This window comes from Molothrus aeneus, chromosome 12, assembly GCF_037042795.1.
Source record: "Molothrus aeneus isolate 106 chromosome 12, BPBGC_Maene_1.0, whole genome shotgun sequence".
Lineage (NCBI taxonomy): Eukaryota > Metazoa > Chordata > Aves > Passeriformes > Icteridae > Molothrus > Molothrus aeneus.
Window position 1 is genome coordinate 12418117 of NC_089657.1, and position 15390 is coordinate 12433506.

The 15390-nt window shown below is 35.6% G+C and overlaps 1 protein-coding gene across 1 annotated transcript in view; it reads left to right on the forward strand.

Moving 5' to 3' along the window:
- The window catches only part of DNAH12 (dynein axonemal heavy chain 12), a 58723-nt gene that overhangs the window by 16343 nt on the left and 26990 nt on the right, over positions 1–15390 (forward strand). The window contains exons 20-40 of the mRNA XM_066557888.1: positions 153–274; positions 395–677; positions 1278–1397; positions 1803–1959; positions 2181–2353; positions 3671–3823; positions 4234–4473; positions 4930–5175; positions 5478–5597; positions 6299–6408; positions 7046–7229; positions 7973–8113; positions 9014–9097; positions 9181–9369; positions 10031–10150; positions 10929–11117; positions 11781–11932; positions 12639–12777; positions 12863–13029; positions 14091–14346; positions 14535–14834. Coding sequence (XP_066413985.1) covers positions 153–274; positions 395–677; positions 1278–1397; positions 1803–1959; positions 2181–2353; positions 3671–3823; positions 4234–4473; positions 4930–5175; positions 5478–5597; positions 6299–6408; positions 7046–7229; positions 7973–8113; positions 9014–9097; positions 9181–9369; positions 10031–10150; positions 10929–11117; positions 11781–11932; positions 12639–12777; positions 12863–13029; positions 14091–14346; positions 14535–14834 — 3645 coding nt within the window. The remainder of the gene's footprint in view (positions 1–152; positions 275–394; positions 678–1277; positions 1398–1802; positions 1960–2180; positions 2354–3670; positions 3824–4233; positions 4474–4929; positions 5176–5477; positions 5598–6298; positions 6409–7045; positions 7230–7972; positions 8114–9013; positions 9098–9180; positions 9370–10030; positions 10151–10928; positions 11118–11780; positions 11933–12638; positions 12778–12862; positions 13030–14090; positions 14347–14534; positions 14835–15390) is intronic.

The window sequence follows — 15390 nt, forward strand, 5'->3', positions numbered from 1 at the left end:
ATGCTTTGTTTTCAGAATATATACAGTGAACTACGATTTCAGTTCCCTAGGCTTTCAAGAATAAAAAGTTATGTTGTTCCTTATTTGAGTAATTTCTGTTTGAAATATTTCATTTATAGCTGACAGTTTGCACATGTAACCTGTTGTTACAGGTTCTTGCTGCTACTTCCTTTGAAGGATTAACAGAGAAGCTTCGGAACTGTAATGAACTTCTTGACAAAATCATGAAAGGGCTTAATGCTTACCTTGAAAAAAAACGTCTCTTCTTTCCCCGGTATGATGAGCTTTGGTTATTTGAAACCCACAGATTCTGAATGGGGCTTTCTTGTTGGGAATAAGATCAGTCTTAAAAATAGCTCGATAATGCAGTTGTATATTTTTTCTAATTTTTTAGCTTCTTTTTCTTGTCTAATGATGAAATGTTGGAGATCCTGTCAGAGACTAAGGATCCTCTTAGAGTTCAGCCTCACTTGAAGAAGTGTTTTGAAGGCATTGCTAAGCTGGACTTCCTTCGCAATTTGGATATTAAAGGAATGTGTAGCTCTGAAGGGGAGCGTGTGACACTGGTTTCAAACATTTCTACTTCTGAAGCTCGAGGTGCAGTGGAGAAGTGGTTAATTCAAGTAGAAGATGTTATGCTGAAGACTGTACGTGATGTAATTGCCAGATCAAGAATGGTATGGAGTTTATGATAATTTAAGAACTGTAGCACCTATCTTTGTTTTGTGGCTGTCTCTTGGCTTTCTAAAATTCTTCCTCAACACAGGAGTTGCTGAAGTCATGTGGCCAGGACCAAGTTAACATGACATGTATTTAATAGGCCAGTGATATACATTAGAGTTTAGTTTGAATAAGATGCAAGTAGTTTTCTTACAATACTGGATACAAATTCTTCTAAAAGTTTCACAGCACTACTATTTTACAGGATGTATCATCCAATGTAATAGTTCAGGTTTCTTATGAATTAGAAATAGAACACTTGTAATATGCTTGCTTCCTCCTAAAAGGAAATCGTTAGACAGAAAATATTTCTTTGTATGAAGTTAACAAGTTGTAAATATTTCTGTAATATGGAAAGATAATTCTAAGAATATTTAAAATTACTGGGTAAAAAATTGTGAACCTAAGGGGAAAAGAGCATTTAAAGCTCCGCTTGGACATTGCAAATAGGAAAATAGTATTCTTCAGCAAGGAATATTAACCTTATAGACTTCTGTATTACATTGCTGTATTTATTCCCAGACACTGTGTTTGTATGATGTATGTAACTCTTTCAGGCTTATCTAGAGACTGAGAGAAAGCGCTGGGTTCTGGAGTGGCCTGGCCAAGTAGTGCTGTGTGTGTCTCAAATGTACTGGACAAGTGAGGTACATGAAGTTCTTCTCCAGGGGCCCAAGGTACTGTGCAATGCATAATTTGGAAAAAATCTTTCTTAGTGTTTCATTTCAGCTGGTGTATTTTGCTTAATCAAACAGCTTTTTACAATTGAAATAAAATTTTAAAAATTTTGAGTGTTTGTGTTTGACATACATGAATTTATGTACAGTGATTTATACCTTTCATTCAAGTACTTAAATATTCTTATTTAGAACAATCATAGTTTAAAATGTAGCTTTGCAACATAAATTAATAACTTTAATTTAACTTAATAAGTGGGTAAGAGAGAATTTTATGAAAAACCATGACAATATAAATAGGAGCTTAATAAGCAACCTCTGTTAAGATATCTAGTCAACATGTAGAAGTCTGGAACACTTGAAACTGTGATATAACTAGTCTCAAATTTACTTTTTGTCTCCTAGGGCTTAAAGGGTTACTATGATACACTTCAGCTTCAACTTAATGATATTGTAGAGCTGGTGAGAGGAAAACTGTCAAAGCAAACAAGGATTACATTGGGTGCCTTGGTTACTCTTGATGTTCATGCTAGAGATGTCATCAAGGAAATGATTGGAAGTGGTAATTATATTTGAAGATGTTTTTCTTAACACACAGTTAATGAAAAATCATTAACCAGTCAGATTTTACTGCCTAAAACAGTACAACACTAAGATGGGTTTATGAGTATTTGGCTACAAACATCAACACTAATAATTTCAAAGCTGTTTTAAATTTAACCATAATAGAAAATCCAGCTATCTACAACATTTTTTATGATTGCTGTCAACTCTGTTTGTCAGGTGTGCAGAATGAAACAGACTTTCAGTGGCTTGCGCAGCTGCGCTATTATTGGCAGAACGAGAACGTTCGCGTGTGCATCATTAACTGCAATGTGAAATACGCCTACGAGTACCTGGGCAACTCGCCCCGCCTGGTGATCACTCCTCTCACTGACAGGTGCTACCGCACCCTGGTACGAGCTCCTCCTGGGACACTGCAAACTGTACTGACTGTGCTCTGCTGCTGCTCACACCAGTCAGTGCAGCCATGCTTTTAGGGCTTAGGGCTCTTGTCACACTCTGCTATTTCTGCTAGAATGAGGTTTGTAATTTCTGCAGAATGTTCAATATGAAAATCACTCAAAACCACAAATCTGGACAGCGCACCAGCCTGACTGAAGCATTAGTGTGTTCTTCTGTCGTGGTTTTGCTTTTTTAAAACACACAGGAAAAAAAGACAATAATTGATTACTGTAAAGATTATGAGAATGCAAAGTGCTTTTCTGATGTTCTGCGGTTGCTAAATTAGATGGAGAAGGATTCACTTGTGATCACACTGTTCCTAAGACTAGTACAAGTCTGGCCACTTTTTAGTACCCCTGCTCTTGGCAGAGGTGTTTATTATTGTACTCTTTTATCCTCAGCTAACCTGACAACTGAAAGTTACCAAAGTCATCTCAGATACCGTTTTTCTCATTATCAGTTACTGCAGTCTCTTTGCTGGAGTATGATTTCAGGTTTTGCTAGGCACACGTGGTGTGGCCGTAGCTGATGCTTGGTATCTGTTTGTCAAAACATCACGGGATGTTGGTGTGAGATTGTGATGCAGCTGGTAGTCTGTTTTGGTTTTAGGCTCACAAGCCTTGAATCAGAGCACAGCAGGTACAAGCATGGCATTCTGGCAAATAGAAGTCTTGTCCTTTGCCCTCCAAGATCAATAAAGTATTCCCAGAACCTGTCAGTCAATACAGATGTGGCCCTGTAACTGGGCCACATCTGTATTGTACTGTGGATTGGACTGTTTGCTTAAAGTCTGCAACTTTTATTTTCTGTCAGATTTCCTCCTACTTCAATGGAGTATAGAAAAGAATATTGAATAGTCAGTGGAAGGCATATACATCAAAGGGGGATGGTGTAGGAAAGAAAAAGAAGAGGAAAAAATATATAAAAGGACAGATGGAGAGAAAAGAGTAGCAACAAGCAGCTGCAACAAATTTAATTTGAAAGGTGTATCTAAACAAGAACTGAAAGATTGGGTATAATAAAGACTGAGTAACCAATCATGGTCTTGATGATTATAAAGCTAAACCCTCTGTTAGCGTCAAAATTAAATTCTCTTGCCTCTTTTTCCCAGCTGTGAGTACATTTCAGATTCTTTTTAATTAGGAAAACCATACCTTTTATCTTAGATAAAATAAGTGCATGAAACTATCAAATGCAATTTAATTTTTCCATTTTCATTCAGAAAAATTTCATACAAATAATTTCCATAAACTATTTCTGTGCTTTAGATTGGAGCCTTTTATTTAAACCTCGGTGGTGCCCCAGAGGGTCCAGCAGGAACAGGTAAAACAGAGACCACCAAAGATTTGGCTAAGGCTCTTGCTGTTCAGTGTGTTGTCTTTAACTGCTCTGATGGCCTTGATTACCTGGCAATGGGAAAGGTAAACAGAAAATAAATATATGTTGTATTTTATTTTTAGCATGAAAATTTCAGGGTCCCTGTTTTGCAGACACAAATAAATGTGGTCCTGTGGTCTGCTGCCCTTGGATGCTATATGCTGTTTTCTACATGTTTCATTTTCTGTGCTTTATGAAAGCCTATTAAGTTTCTAATTAAAACATGAAACAAACAAGAGTTCACGGGGTTGGGATCTTCTGATTTAGCTTGCTTTAGAGTCAAAAACTTTGCTCTTCAGTACATCACTGATCTATGATCTAAAGAGGTTTAAGCATTAGTATTGCAATTGTATTTTTTAATCTATTAAACTTTTTTACATTCCTACATTATATTCTTAGTTTCTTTTGAAACTTTTCTGTTAGCAATGTTATTGATTTCTTTCTTCATTTGCAGTTTTTCAAGGGTTTGGCTTCATCAGGTGCCTGGGCATGTTTTGATGAATTCAATCGCATTGAACTGGAAGTGCTGTCTGTAGTGGCACAGCAGATCCTGTGCATCCAAAGAGCCATACAGATGAAGCTAGAAACATTTAATTTTGAAGGAACTGAACTGAAGCTTAACCCAAACTGTTTTATAGCAATTACTATGAATCCAGGTTATGCAGGACGTTCTGAACTTCCAGATAATCTGAAGGTAAAATAATAAGATGCATCTGTGACCTTTGTGATAGTTTTGTCCAGGTGAGCTGTTTTCATGAAGAGGCTTTGCTAACTGAAAGCAGAGATAGTGCAGCATGAGGAGCACGCCAACTGCAGATTGCTGAAAGAAAGAAAGTGCATTCTCTCACCTGCCATGGACCACATTTCCCTTCCTTTCTGCTGGATGTATCTGTGCAGGGGGCAAATTGCATTCTTGCATTCTTGAGACAGTGCTGAGGGAAAAGTGCTAGAGACACGGTGTCTTTTCTTAATATACTGTATTGTACATTAAGATGGATATTGGTGGTAGCTCGGGTTAAATTCCTAGGGAGTCTTAACTGCAAATATTGATAATACTGTTTTGTGGTGGGATAAATAATGTAAAAGTTCTGCATTGCTTTCCATTCCTAAATTAATTATTTGAAGATATTTCTTTGGGTATGTATTCCAGGTTCTTTTCCGAACGGTAGCCATGATGGTTCCAAACTATGCTCTGATAGCAGAAATTTCCCTCTATTCCTATGGATTTTTGAATGCTAAGTCCCTGTCAGTGAAGATAGTCATGACCTACAGGCTTTGTTCAGAGCAGCTTTCCTCTCAGTATCACTACGACTATGGCATGCGGGCAGTCAAAGCTGTGCTGGTGGCTGCAGGCAATCTAAAGTTAAAATTTCCAACAGAAGATGAAGATATATTGGTGAGTTCCCGAGGGAATATTTGTTTAAGGAGTTTCATAGATATATGCAGTTCTAAGGTCTGAAGGCAGTTCCAGCATATCTTGTCTCATCACTGATCCATGTTTTGTAGTTTGTGAAATTAAGATAATAAAATACATGCTGCATTTTCCTAGGCTGTTCTGATGTTTGCATGGTTGGGCTTCTTATCAAAGACCCCATTTAATGAATTCACGTTTGTTACATACCAGGTTATCTTAATTGCTGAACACCTTATGCTCTGTCTCTTAATAAGAATGGCAAAATGCATATTTGTTTCCTCTAGCTTCTTAGATCAATTAAAGATGTGAATGAGCCCAAATTTTTGTCACATGATATACCTCTGTTCATGGGTATAACCAGTGATTTATTTCCTGGAATCGAGCTTCCTGAGGCAGACTACAATGTAAGTACTCTTCTAATTTTTCCTTGGTAATGGCCATTGTTGACTGTTCTGTGGTGATTTGCTTTGTAATCAGGTGCAATTGATGCCGTGAGGTGTTTCAAGATGAGCAAAATTGCTGAATGTTGTAATGAAAATTTGTAGCAAAAGAAATTCTTTTATCTGTGCTGAATCTAATCCACATCTGAGTTCCCTTACATTCAGAAGAGTTGTGCATTACAGACTGAGAGCTGATTTGCACATTTACCAAGTTTTAGGCTTTCTGTTTTCTTTCCTAATTATTGGACACAATTAAGTGAGATAAAGGTTGGTGCTTGTACTTTGTTGTTAGCAACACGTGAAGCAATCTTTGAAGGAGAATGATTGGAAAGGATGAGTACGTGGAAAAAACAAATTCGATTAACTTTTAAGTTTTCAGTAAATACTACGATCTTGAAAAAAGTGTTTGATTCTGAAGCACACTGCTGGTTTCCTGAGGGTGATATGCCTTCTCCTCAAGATAAAAATTGTAGTTAAATTCTGTTCTAGGACATGAAGTACAGAAGTGGGAATTTTTTTCCTCCAGGAGGTTTGCTATATTCTGACTAATACAATTTTAGTTATTAATTAATTTGAAACCCTTTCTGATGAGCATAAACTCTTCTATTGCAGGACAATAATTTAAATTGTAGCAGGAATAAGATTATGATTTGTTTGGATTTTAGGACTTTCTGGAATGTGCCAATGAATGTTGCACTCAACATAATGTCCAACCTGTACAAACTTTTATGCAGAAAATGATACAGACATATGAAATGATGATTGTTAGACATGGGTAAGGTTCTCATCACTGCACCATCATTTGTAATTCTGACTTACACTGTAGCAGTCATTTGTATGAAGTTATAGAAGGTTTTGAGGGTGGCATAATATTCCTCTTTGTTCCAATCAGCTTTAGAACAGCTGATTACTGATACTGCTTTTGCATGTCCCAAAATTCTTGTGGATGTATGTCTGAGGAATTGTACTCTTCCTGATATCAGAAGCACTTGCCCATGTATAATGATTTTAGGTGCTGATGCCAGTATGGTGAAAACTTAGGACTGTAAAAGCTTATTTCTATTAAAATATTAGTTGTCAGATCTGTGCCATTTTATTCCTAGCTTTTATTACAGAATAGCAACTGGAGGAAATATATACAATATGATATGAGCTATATGATGGTTAATATTCAGCTCATCAATTTATCTTCTCTGTAAGATTGTGCAATCATATTTGCATGTGCAAATAAAGTGAGTTTGTGGAAAAGATGTTTTTTATGTTCAAAGAAAATTTACTTGCTTCACTTTTTGAAAATTAGGTGAAAATTAACTTTAAGCATATGTTTGATACTGTTGGCCTTCATGTGATCTGTGAAAGTCTAAATTGCAAGACAGATTTATTAATAGTAGGAATTTTTTTCCATCTAACAGCTTCATGCTGGTGGGGGAGCCATTTTCTGGGAAGACCAAAGTTCTACATGTGTTGGCAGATACTCTGTCTCTGATGAAAGAACGTGGTTATGGTGAAGAAGAAAAAGTCATTTATAGAACTGTAAATCCAAAATCAATCACTATGGGCCAGCTTTTTGGGCAGTTTGATCTGATATCCCATGAGGTAATGCATATTTAAAAAGTAAGTTTTCTTGTAAATTATATTTCCATTATTATGGATAGTAAACTCTTGAATTCATAATTTTATGATTTTAAACACAGATGAGAACACAATTGTAAATTTTATTTTAACTAATACTTTTGTGGCCTGTTTTTAATTAGGATGTAAAAAATGCAGTACTGTGTGTGTATGCAGTTACATGGGTTTAAACATGCAAAAATAAAAAGCAATACCATTTTGAAGGTCATTGTCCTCTTATAGTTGCATCCATGCTAGGAAATCAAATCAAACATAATTGTATTCATTTTTCTGTCTATTCTTAACCAGTATAATCAAAGTAATGCAAAAACTCTCTAGAAAAATCTATGAACTCATGGGTTCCTAAGTGTGAAACTTAGGTTTGGAGGAGGAGCAATATGAAGCAGTAAATGTGAAATAGTGACTCTGGAGAGAATTAGGGTGATTCTGGGGAGAAGCAGGTGCAAGACAGGGCAAAAGCATTTCTAAGTTTCAGGAAATTGAATTGCTGGTCCTTTTCCTTACAGTATTTTTTCAAGTGGAATTTTTATTTTTTTATATATTTGCTGTTGTTTTAAGACCCTTGGTGAAACCCCAAAGTTAGATGCTGCTCTCTGCAGCACAAGAGGAGACCAGTTAAAAGTGAGGGTTCATGGAAAGCCAAGGGAATGGTTTCTGTGGCTGGCAGTCAGGTTAACTCTGGGTTTTGTCTCACTCCCCATTACCAGTGGACAGACGGGGTCATCGCTACGACCTTCAGGGAATTCGCACTGGCCGAGAGCCCCGAGCGCAAATGGGTCATCTTTGATGGCCCCATCGATACCCTGTGGATAGAGAGCATGAACACGGTCCTGGATGACAACAAAAAGGTAGCAGGCAGTGAAAAATGCCTGAAGAAAATGATGGGATATTCTGAAAATATTCTTCTGTGTATAAAACCACAAATACAAACTGCAGTGCTTGACTTCTGAGAAGAGCAAGTGCAAGATGGTGTTGGTGACAAGTTGTGAGATTTTTCTGTTTTGTGGTTTTTGGTTGGATTTTTTTTGTTTGTTTTGTTTGTTTGTATTGGAATCATAATCACAATATCAATTCATTGCTGAAAGACATGAATTATGTAATGTTTCCTTAATGCCATAGTGTGATTTTCTAACATAAATTTTTGAAATTTAAATGTCAGAAATTATGATTAATTCTATATTATAAACCCCATTAGTTCTAAGACTACATGAGCTTAGACAACCATATTTCAAGACGTTCTCAAGACACAAAGGGTTGCATTTTCAAAATAATAGCTTCTGAAGTCAAAATTGTATCACCACTTTTGTAAATGGGCCCCAGGAATCCCAAAGCAAATAGACAAATTAGACACAACATTTGAACTTTTAAGTTCTGTATGATAATGTGTCAAAATACTCAAACTGGACTCCTACTTTAGGACAAAAGGGTAATGTGTCTCCAGCTGGGATGCTTCGGTATTAGCAATAAGAGCTGAACATATCTTTTGTCCTTCCTTCTTGTCAAATGCAAGACTGATTGTAATGAACCTACTGGTAGGTTACTCTGGAGTACTATGGTTTAAGTGAAGAATTTAGCAAAAACTTGATAAGAATCTATTGATACAAGTAGTTAAACATTTTATGTAGTTGACCTTGCCTTTGATTTTACTTGGTTTTGCCAATTTTCATATAGAACTCCCCTGTGATAGGAAGTGTAATTTAATTCCAATTTTTTAAAATGATTTTGCATGTTATTTTTTATCTTTCAAGCTTTGTTTGATGAGTGGGGAAGTCATCCAAATGTCCCCTCAGATGACTCTAATTTTTGAAACTATGGATCTTTCCCAGGCATCAGTAAGTTTTCTATTTAATGAAAATATAAAAAAAAATTTAGTCTATTCAATGCACAATAAAATGAGTTGACTGTTTTTCCTTAGCCTGCTACAGTCAGTCGTTGTGGCATGATTTATTTGGAACCCTCTCAGCTGGGCTGGAGACCAATTGTTACCTCTTGGCTGAATAAACTGCCTGAACCTCTGAATTCAGAGGAACATCAAGGTCTTCTGCAGGGACTTTTTGATTGGTTGGTACCACCAGCATTAAGAGTCCGTCAGAGACAGTGCAAGGTATTTTTTGTCATTTTTTCCTGCAGTAGTTAGTGGCCATTTCCATTCTGTTACCCTTGGTAGGAGGTGACTGTTCTCTCATGACAAGCACAGTTAGAATGAATATGTGACTCTTGGGACCAGTGTGAAGAGCTAAAATGAGAATGTCAGCTAAGGCTTGAAACCTGATCATAGTTTTCATCTTCTTATTTTAAAAAGTAAAGTATTAAAATAAGTATTTTAAAGTATTTAAAACACTGATTAAAAAGTCTTCCCAAGAGAATTTTGTACATTTTTTTTTCTTTAAAGATCTCATGTTGCTTAAGGAAATACTTTTTTTACGTTTTAGAGGAAATGTGTAGTTCCTTGCAAGCTCAGTGTGACATGCTCAGAATTTTGCTCATGTTTTGCTGTAGCTACTTCTGTGGGTTTTGTTTTGCTTTAGGGTGTTTAATTGCAGTGTTCACATGGTAGCCATGAACATAGTTAACAAGCTAAAGGTCTTGGCATTTCAATGACTGAGGAAGGCAAATGATCTTCTGAGTAAAAGTCAGTGTAAACCTTGCCTTCTAGTGTGTGTTTAAAATTAGCCAGTGATCTAATTGTTTTAGTATTTTATCTCCAAAATATAAATTAACTAAAAGAATGCAAAGTATGACATCCAACCTTTTGAATCTCTTAGGAACTGGTACCCACAAGTGAGATCAATGTTGTAGTAGCTCTCACAAGGATTTTTGAAATGTTGATTTGTCCAGCTGTGGAAGAAGATCCCACCAACAAAAGCATCCGTGCCTGGATTATGGTTGGTTTTTTAACATGGAAAGAAATGTGTATTTGTTTCTCTAATATGCTGGTTTTCAAAACAATTTTATTAATCTAAGTAACTTTAATTTGTGAATAAGAGACATGTGAAACAATTCTACTACCTTCTTTCTCTCTCTGCCCATACTCTGGAGGTACCCAGATGAGATGGAAGTCTTACAAGTGACAAATATGATTAAAAATGTTACTCTTTTTTCCAATTAAATAGGACAGTGCTTTTATTAAATGTACTTTTTAAGTAACCAAGAAGTTAGCTAAATCAAAGAGTCTTCTTTCTCTTAAAGGAAATAAATATTCATGCAACACTGATTGGCATGTTTGTTTGAGCAAAAATTTCTATGTAAGAGGGTTTTCTGACAGTTATATTAGGTGGATCCTCTGTCTGACCTTATGTGATTATTCTTATGAAAAACTGAAGAGAGGAGAATGTGAAAGTAGTTATTTAAAATTAAATTACAAAATTCCTAGATCCTGGTTTGTCATTAGAACTCTTCTCAGGCTTTGTCATCTGACATACTGCTGAAGTCAGTGGCCTTTATTTTTTGTTCTCTCTCTCTTTCTGTCCTTGAGTAAGATTATTTATGTCCTTTGTCTACAGTCAGATTTCTAAATCTCTTTAGGCCAGGGGTATTCAAGAGCAATTGCTTACATTTCCCTGCTTAACAATATTTTTTAGAATTATGTTTGTTAATCAGACTGTACAAGGTTCATGTAATGTGTCAGCTTATGATACAGTTATTAACTTTCTGCCTTTGCAGGGTTGTTTTGCTTTTGCCATAATCTGGTCCATTGGTGGAATTTGTGATGGTGACAGCAGGACAATTTTTGATAATTTCTTGAGGGAAACTTTGTTGGGGGAATCTGAAACAAATCCCATCCCAGAGAATTTGGGAACATGGGAGTGTCCCCTAGAAGAGAAAGGCTTGGTCTATGACTACGTGTATCAGGTAGGATTGGCTTCTGCATGCACTGAATAGATTCTTACAGTCCTAACAGAAGGAAAATGCAGCCAGGTGGGTTTTTTGACTGTACAAAGCCTGTTGGATGTTGCAGAGTGTTGGTTGAATTAAATCCCACAGTACATTTTTCATTTCTTTTTCAAATACCAGTGTACTGACCAATTTTTTAATAAAGTACTAAGATGTACATTTCAGTTATATTTGTAATACTGCCACTGCATATTTCTTCTGTAACCCAAGCTCAGCTGGCAGATTCAAATCTACTTTTGTTTAGAAGGAATAATGTGGACTGTTCAGAAGGAAAGCAGAATATTAAGCCCATAGGTAGTTTGTCTTTTTTAAGCAATTTTTGTTTATAGTGCCTAATAGACTGCTTTCTTTTGGGCTTTTGTTGTGGTTTTCTGTATATGTGGGTTTTTTTGTTTGTTTTCACGGAACAAAGTTTTTAAGAAAACAAAGGAGTCTAAGTTTAGGTATGTACTTTAATTCTTTGTTAGTGAGGTAAAGCAAACTAAATATGTGAACTTTTGAAACATCAAATATTCATTCATTTGTTAAAATCCATTACTTGAATTTTTCAAAAGTGAAGTAGTAGAGAAAACCCTTCATATGTGTAACACCAATCTGTTCTACATCTGTGTTTCTTCCTAGCTCAAAGGCAAAGTGGGTTGGGCTCACTGGAATGAATTCATTGAACAAATTAGTTACAGTGATACAAATGTGAAGATTCAAGATATGATAGTCCCAACGATGGACACAGTTCGCTATACCTATTTGCTAGACCTCTTCATTACCCATGGAAGGTAAGTTGCTTCACTACAAATTTCTGAAGTGAAATTTGATCATAGGTAGAAATACCTCTTATTCTTTCCTTTGAGTTCATTGTTTTTATCAAACCCTCAGTTTACTTGGCCTTTTAAAACAGACATTTACTACAAACAAAAAAAATCTGCCCTAAAAGTCTGATTTTAGTTTTTTTGTGAATCCTTATTACAATCTAAACTTTAGTATTTGCAGTCTGATGATGAGCTTAGGACAGCCCAAAAATTGTTGCACCCTCTTTCTACTTTGGCAATTAAATACATATTTTAGGATTTTTTCTGTGATTAATCCTATGAAAATAATTTATATTAGTCATGGTCAGATCATATAAGAGAATAAAATAAAAACTAGCCTCAGGTTCCAAGGCCGAAAGCTTTATGAAGTTTGAATTAATGAAAGGCCAATCTGGAGAAATTTACCTCCCCTGTGTGTTCATATACTCCAACACCAGTAGAATGAGTGAATGAAAAATGTTTATTTATCCTCCCATTTTCTTGATGATGGAAGCAAACTAAAATTATGAGAGGGTTTAATGAATATCTTAGAACACTTCAGTTTCTTCTTTAGGCAGGTAATGTTTTTGGAGGTAGAAGAAGGAGGGCAAGTTAGTAAAACCTTTGACTTCTAGCTGCTTTTAGTTTACAATGTTAGGTTTCTGCAGTCTTTGTGCTTTATTTCTTTGTGAAGACCACTGCTTCTAGTGGGACCAACAGGGACTGGGAAATCCGTGTATGTCAAGGACAAGTTAATGAACAACTTGGAAAAGGAGCGCTTCTTCCCGTTCTTCATTAATTTTTCAGCTCGGACCAGTGCCAATCAGACTCAGGTTAGTAGAACAGATCATTTTGGTCTCAGGACATTGTGGATGTGAATATGTAATCTGTGCTCTGAGTGTCCTGTTTGCATTGCAGAACATTATTATGGCCAGGCTGGACAAGAGGCGCAAAGGAGTTTTTGGCCCTCCAATGGGAAAAAAGTGCATTATTTTTGTAGATGATATGAATATGCCAGCCTTGGAGAAGTATGGGGCACAGCCTCCTATAGAACTTTTAAGACAGTTCTGTGACCATGGATTTTGGTAATTATTTGAAATACAACTGAAAATTTTTGTTGATGTATTTGCTGTTACTTTTTTATTCCCTTGAATTTTATTTTCAAATCTTTTTGAAGTGGTTTGTAAATGTTAATGTAAATTTAGTTTATATAAAAATGCATTATTTAAAATTGAAGCAACTTTTATTTTACTCTCTAAGGACTTCTCAGTTTAGGAAATTCATGATCAAATTAATTTTGAGTGTTTTAGAATGTTCTAGTGCTGAGCAGCAGAGTTAGTATATGCAAGTAAAATTATTCATTTACACCTTGATTATTTTAACTTTTTTTTTTCCAATATAGTTTCTTGTTCTTTTTCTCTCTTTCCCCTTAGATTGAGTTGGCAGTTTTCTGTACATATCTATATATATGCAGTTATATAAAACTTCTGATTTTATTTCTTATGTTGGTTTCCCCTATTATCCATGTTTCTCATTCATTATTCAGTAAATTTTTTTTAACAAGATCTCAAAAGGTTTTTTCAAATTCACAGTGAAATCAGGTATGATAATAGGCATGAAATAAAAAAAGTTGAAAGTCTTCCCTGCTTTTGAGGTTTTTGGCTTTGCTTATATTGGAAGATAGGAACAGGTGTTTTCCTGAGTCTGGATCATTCTGTGATTCCAAGCACTTCTCAAATACAGCTGCTCTTGTGATTCCAGGCACTGCTCCAATATCTATTGCTCTTGAATAGAGATATACCTTGATATTTTACAGTTTTAATACTCAAAATTTCGTACCAGGTTTTACAGAACGCAGTTTAAACAAATAATCTTTCTTTCCAGCCAGGAAATGATATGTTGAGATTAACTGGTGCACAGTAAAAGGACTAGATGTTTTATTGTATTTTGGGGAGGAGGGGTTGTTTGTTTTTAAAAAGATAAAATACATAGAAATATATATTATATTACATAATGCCTACTATGTTTATATATTTTTAATACTTTTTTAATGCATGCAGGGGGTGGTCTGTCATATAGATGCATCTAAGGTGTAACAAATGTGTTATATCTGTATTTAAGTGTGACATGGCATTTTATTTTGAAGGTATGATTTTAAGGACACCTCTAAAATCACCCTTGTTGATGTCCAGCTGCTGGCTGCTATGGGGCCCCCAGGGGGTGGGAGGAACCCTGTCACCCCTCGGTTCCTGCGGCACTTCAACATCTGCAGCATCAACTCTTTCAGCGATGAGACAATGATCCGCATCTTCTCCACCGTCGTTGCTCTTTACCTAAAGATTAATGAATTTCCTCCTGACTTCTCCACAATTGGAAATCAAATTGTCACTGCCACCTTAGAGGTAAGAGGCCAATACCTTACTGGAAATTTCCTTCAATTTGTTCACTGAAGTTCCTTTGTCTCTACAATTATGTAGTGTGAAAGGGTTTTTTTGAGTAATAACATTTCAGAAGACATTTAGGAATCATGATAACAGTACAGTCAGTGTTACTTTTTGATTTTGTTGCTCTCTATTGTTTTTACCTGAAGGTATATAAGAAAGCCATCAAAAATCTTTTGCCCACACCAACCAAATCTCATTATACCTTCAACCTGCGGGACTTTTCCCGGGTTATCCATGGCTGTTTGCTCATTAAGAAAAGTGCAGTTCAGAACAAACACGTGATGATTCGGCTGTTTGTACACGAGGTGTTCCGTGTCTTCTACGACCGTCTGGTGGAAGATGATGACAGAACCTGGTTGTTCAATCTAGTGAAAGATATTGTGAAAGAGCATTTCAAAGAAGTATTTGATAGAGTTTTTGCACACCTGAAGGAAGGAAGCTCATCTGTGAGTATCATGTTTAACCTGTTGCAAAAGAATTGTTTTTATTGCAAATTTAGGACATGAGAGTTAATTATAGGTTAAATTTTGATTCAAATGCACATGAAAATTTGAGTTGAATTTGGCCAAATGTCTTCATAAGGAGAAAAGTGTAGAAATAAAAAATTTACTGGAGGGTTTAACTGTTGTACATGGGTATTCTTTTTGAAAAATATTATATTTAAAATGTGCTAGTTTTCCTTAAAATAAATTTGTACATCTGCATCCTGTGATTGTTATTAAATTTTAGTATCCAAAATGCTGTGTCAGTGTGTTATATTTTATGCCTTCTTTTTTTTTTTTTTTTGTTTGTTTGTTTGTTTTATATCCTTTGTAGTTGCTTTCATGTATAGAAGAAATAACTTTGTGGTCTTAATTGTCCATTTCATAATATACATCTGTATGAATTTGATGTAATCTGAAGGTCATGATTATGAGACTGTTAGTGGCTATTTGAGCCAATTTTTTTGGAAGAATTATTGGTATTCCAGGAATTCCAAATTATTGGAATCTTCCAATAATT